This window comes from Lipotes vexillifer, unplaced genomic scaffold (genome assembly GCF_000442215.2).
Source record: "Lipotes vexillifer unplaced genomic scaffold, Lipotes_vexillifer_v1.1 scaffold217, whole genome shotgun sequence".
Lineage (NCBI taxonomy): Eukaryota > Metazoa > Chordata > Mammalia > Artiodactyla > Lipotidae > Lipotes > Lipotes vexillifer.
Genome location: NW_006788200.1, coordinates 4298791 through 4303955, shown reverse-complemented (window position 1 = coordinate 4303955; position 5165 = coordinate 4298791). Strand labels below are relative to the sequence as shown.

Genomic DNA, 5165 nt, shown 5'->3' with positions numbered 1-5165 from the left:
TTCCTGCTGCTCAAACCCTTGGGCCCATGCTACTTTTATTCATGGACTTGGAATAATTTAAATTAGTCTGGGTAAGTCAATATGTATCTAGGAAGACTGATGTGGGCATTGGACCATGGAGGAGCCTCTGTATTGGTCAGAAAAGTCAGTTTACTGTAACTAATTTGCATTTCAGATTCATAGAGCTTCTAGTGCTGGAAATTACCCCAAAGCCTTAAGAAAATCAAGGGACTTACCCAAGGTCACATACCCAGTAAGAGTGACCAAGGTAAAACTGAACCCAGGGCTTCCTGAATTAAAATAATTGATAGCCTGTAATTCTCCTAGTGCTCAGCAAAAAGCAGTTCCACTAAGACATTAGGAATTTTAATTGGGGGGCAGGGGCATAGAGGAAAGCAACAAACATTTTTTCCAGCCTGTAATGGTTTTTCCAATAACATATTTTAAATATCTATTCGAACAGGCACAGATGAAAGTACATTTCATTGTTAAGGAAAATTTACTTCACTGAATTACCACAAAAATTTTCAAAGTGTAAGCTTGGGAAGTATGGCTTTGTTAAAGAAAAAAATGGGGGAGCAAGGTGCGTGTGGTGGGGGGAGTCCTGTAAACAGACCTGCAATGTTTGGGGACACTTCCTGCTGTCCCCCTCCAATTTGATACAGACATGCAGATCTTAGAATCTGTTTCATCAAACAAAGCCACAACTTCTCTAAACAGCTGTGGAAGAGGCAGGAGGAACCTGGGAAGGCAGGCCATCACGTCTGATGCACGAGAGCCAGAGGAGTGCCGGGGGGCTGGCATTGTTAACCTTTAGGGGATATGTGGTCAAATGAGCTGGAATTGTTTCACTAACCAATCAGTTACTGGTTCTTTTACCATATTAACCTTCTAAGTATGCATGTGAAGTGTAGCACGGCGTAACACAGAATGGGCTAGCTCTGCGTCAAATCTTTCCTACGTCTGAGTAGCTGTAAACTCTCTGATGTTAATTAGAAAACATTCAGGAGTCTTTTTTCTTCATTATCTGCTTTCAACTCAGTTCTATTTCCTGGAGAAGCAAAGAGCATAGAGGTCAAGAGCATGGGACTCTAGGGGGAGACCTTCTGGACTCAAATTTCAGATCTCCTGCCTTCTATCTGGGCACATTACAATTCACTATGTCTAAGGAAATATTAGCTGTAAAACTGGGATAATAAGAGAATGCACTTCATAGGGTTACTGCAAAGACTTGAGGGAGTTAATACACATACATGTACATAATGTATATATATTATAACAGATATAATATGTACACATAGTAGGTGCTCAAAATGTTACCAACTAATTTTTAATAATCTAAACTAATTTAATAATCAATGAAGATAAAGGTAGAGAGTAGCAATATTCAACAGAAATATAAGGCAAGCCACACCATAAGCCACATATTTCATGTAAAATTTTCTAATAGCCATATTATAAAAAGAGATGAAATTAGTAATAAGAGATTTTATTTAACTCAGTATATCTAAAATATCATTTCAGATTTTAAAATGTTGAGATATTTTACATTTTTTGTAAAAAGTCTTTGAAATCTGGTGTGTATTCTACTTATACGGCATCCCTCAATTTAACTGGCCACATTTCAATTGCTCAGTATGCACATGTGACTAGTGGCTACGATACTGGATAGTACAGGTATATAAGGATACACACCCAGTTGTTAGTCTCAGCTACCTCAGGAGGCTGGCTTAGAGGTGGGATGGGGGAAGTGGCAACATCTCGTTGACTTCTAAATCAACATGTAACAGCGAAGACACATGTCTTTAAAATCCAACAAGTTATAAAAGAGTAAAAAAGAAAAACTAAGAACCCAAAACTAATGTTCACTGAAACATTCGTAGAAATATAAAGGAAAGCATTCTAATCAGGGAGTTAGGAGAACTGGGTTCTAGGACATATGTGGGACCTTCAGAAAACCCTTTCCCATCCCTGGACCTCAGTTTCGTTATACTTAGTTTAGAACTGGATGATTCCTTATAACCTCCCAGTTATATATAAAATATATAAATGTCAGCCATTACATTTCTCCTATCCTCTAAGAACCTATCAATGGATGAGAACTCTCTCCTCACACCTGGAGATGGTTTAGCTGCAAGCAGAGAGACAGGTGACACGAATTCTTGCCGTCTGTGGATCTCCTGACTATAAATCTGCCTTTGAAGGCATGGTTTCGTTTGCTGCTGGCTCTCAACGTTCCCAGCTCCAAAGAACCTACATTTACATCTGTACCCTGGTTCCCTTCGTGCCCACTACGGTCACACACGCCCGGAAATGCAAAATGAGCCTGACCTTCTCACTCTCCCGCAGGAATGATTTGGTCCGAATGCAAGGAAATCTGGGAGGAGGGGCCGCGGGAGTACGTGCTGCACCTGTGGAACCTGCTGGATTTCGGAATGCTGTCCATCTTCGTGGCCTCCTTCACCGCAAGATTCATGGCCTTTCTGAAGGCCAGCGAGGCCCAGGTGTACGTGGACCAGCACGTGCAGGACGACACGCTCCACAACGTCTCACTTCCACCAGAAGTGGCCTACTTCACCTACGGTGAGTCGAGTCGGCGGCTGTTCGGCTACGCCTTCCGCTCCGCGCGCTTCCGGGGCGTGGCCAGGGGCCGTGAGCGTGGCTTGTCCCGCTGCTGGTGGTTTGTAACATGGCTGTGACCAGCTTTGGTGGTTTCTACTGTTGAAGCAGACACCGCCTAGCCACCCTCCAAGAAAGCCCTAGTCTTTTCAGCAATACAACCAGCTGAAGAGAACGTGTAATTAGTGACTACGAGAAATGAATCGTTTCGTGTTGGAAAGGATGGATTTGTTTTGAGAAGTTTCTTGGAGGGTTTCGGGGGGATCCTTTTATTTTTTTCTTTTTTAAAGAAATCTCATTTCTGATGTGGAACCAGGAGCTTTCCCTTACATGTTGGATCCCTGTATTTTCTGCAAAAATAAGTCTTGCTTTCCCAGTTCAAAAGTTATTTTCTCATGGCAAGATAGGTTCTTAGAAGATGCCTTAATTCTTTCAAACCACAAGGCCATACAGAGTGAGATGCTAGAGTTAAAGCATCCATTTATCAAGGACCCTCTAGGTGTCAGGAACTGTATAGACATTTTACACCATAAACTCCAATCATTGCAACAGCCCCACAGAAAGGATTTTGTTGTTGTTGTTCCTATTTTATAGAGGAAGAAACAGGTTTTCATGGCATGGCTTACAATGTTCCCAGAAATACAGTACTGCCTTGGATAGCAAGGGATCCTGGTCCAACATGAAACGAAAACGATGCAGAATGGCATAGTGTGTATGTTCGCAGGCTTTGGAGTTAGAGAGACCTGGATTCAAATCCTATTTCTGTAGCTTACTGTAAGGACTTGTTTACTAAATTTTTCTGACCCTCTATTTTCCCATATGTAAAACTGGGATAATACATGTCAGAAAGTTTGTTTCGAGGGTTAAGTAAGATAGTGTACATGAAGAATTTTGCACTGTGTTCTGAAATATTAAATGCTCACTAATAGTAACAAGTTATTATCACTGCTACCTCTGGGGTCATTTTCTGGCTCAATCACTGTAGCTTCTGTACTAAAAGAAAGATGAGTGGGGAGAAGAAACAATAGATATTTGTTGTTACTGGTAAATTAGCTGGACATTTAATAGGCACTCACTAGTGGCATGAAAGGATTGAATGTCAAATGTCCCTGTTAGATGGAAGCCACGTGGTGTGTGTGACCACAGAATCTTCATGATCAGGTACAGCAATGATGTCCAGAAGGTTGGCCACTTAACACAAAACTTGAGTTGCTGCCCATATTCAATGTAGATTGTGTTACACAGATTATGTTACATGTAAATGAGGTAGGGAACCCCCACACACACTACGAAATGGAGAGTCTTGTAGTATTACAAATCATCCACTCTTCATTTGTTGGTTTAGCAAATCCAGACATTTTAGAAGCATGGGTTTGCATATTTGCCCCTCTATGCTGCTCAGGGTTCGTTAAGGAAAGATGAGAGAATCTTGATACTGCATTGAATACTTTTCTTAGGGCTGTGATTCAAACCACAGTATTGCTCACTTGTGACTTCTATTCCTTTTTTGGATTGTATTAAAATCTCACCCATTAAAGTCTCACCCAACCCAAAGCTTTACACTTTATTGCCCTTGCATTGTGGTTCACCCGGTACCCTTGAAATCTTTTGCATCTCAAAGGGTTGGCTTGTGCCCCAGTTATGGAGGCAGAGCGCCCTCTAGTGATCGTCCAGGCAATGGTCTCTTCCAACCTCTACAGCACCAAGTAGGCAGGTGTTTTTCAGGTTATAATAGGGCAATTTTTCTCCTAGAAACAGCTCCAAGGGGAAGAAAATCCTTTGTCTGAATCATCAAAGTGCTGTTTGCTTTTACGCCCATCAAAATTCTTACAAGCCAGTCAAAGTAGAGTACTTTTCACTAAAAGTCCTGACCGGGTCACCAGGGTCTGACAACAGCTAAATCTATCTTAATATATTGATTGTAGGAATGGCTTTTATTATTACGACTGAGGTTTAAGTTGATAAATTATAGGGGAGAGAAAATAGGAATTCCTTTTGGCGTCTGTTTGAAGAATCTGAGTCATGTTATCCAAATGTTATTTATCCATGGAGGTCAACAGATATATTGGAAAAATACATTTGTTCCCCTTACTTGTCTTTTTGAGTTTTATGACCTTGATGAGAACATAAAGTCTATAACTTTATATATTTCCGCAAATAATTTAGAATGTACTACATGCAAGCCTGTGTCAAATGGAGGCCTGGATCCCCTTACTAAGGGTCTCTTACTGCTCTTTATAATTGTTTAACAGAGTCTAGCTTTGAAAATAAAGAACAAAATTCTTCTCTTCCATCCCCCTTGGGGTGCCAAGAATCACTATGGAATATCCTTGCTATCTACATTTACCTGGCTCTGAAAAGGACCCCATACCCCAAATCCAGTCTTTAGAATGGCAGTAATAATACCTCCTCTACGGGGCTGTTGTGAAAACTGCAGCTAATGTAAGTGTAAGGGCTAATTTAGGTTTCTCTGTGTTTCTCAATTTAAGTTTCACTTAGTATTTCTCGACAGGAGCACAATTGACTTGTTCAGCAGGGCAGTTCTC

The 5165-nt window shown here is 41.0% G+C and overlaps 1 protein-coding gene across 3 annotated transcripts in view; it reads left to right on the top strand.

Moving 5' to 3' along the window:
* The window catches only part of TRPC7 (transient receptor potential cation channel subfamily C member 7), a 145966-nt gene that overhangs the window by 106615 nt on the left and 34186 nt on the right, over positions 1-5165 (top strand). For all 3 annotated transcript variants that reach the window (XM_007461394.1, XM_007461393.1, XM_007461392.1), the window contains one exon: positions 2350-2583. In XM_007461394.1, coding sequence (XP_007461456.1) covers positions 2350-2583 — 234 coding nt within the window. The remainder of the gene's footprint in view (positions 1-2349; positions 2584-5165) is intronic.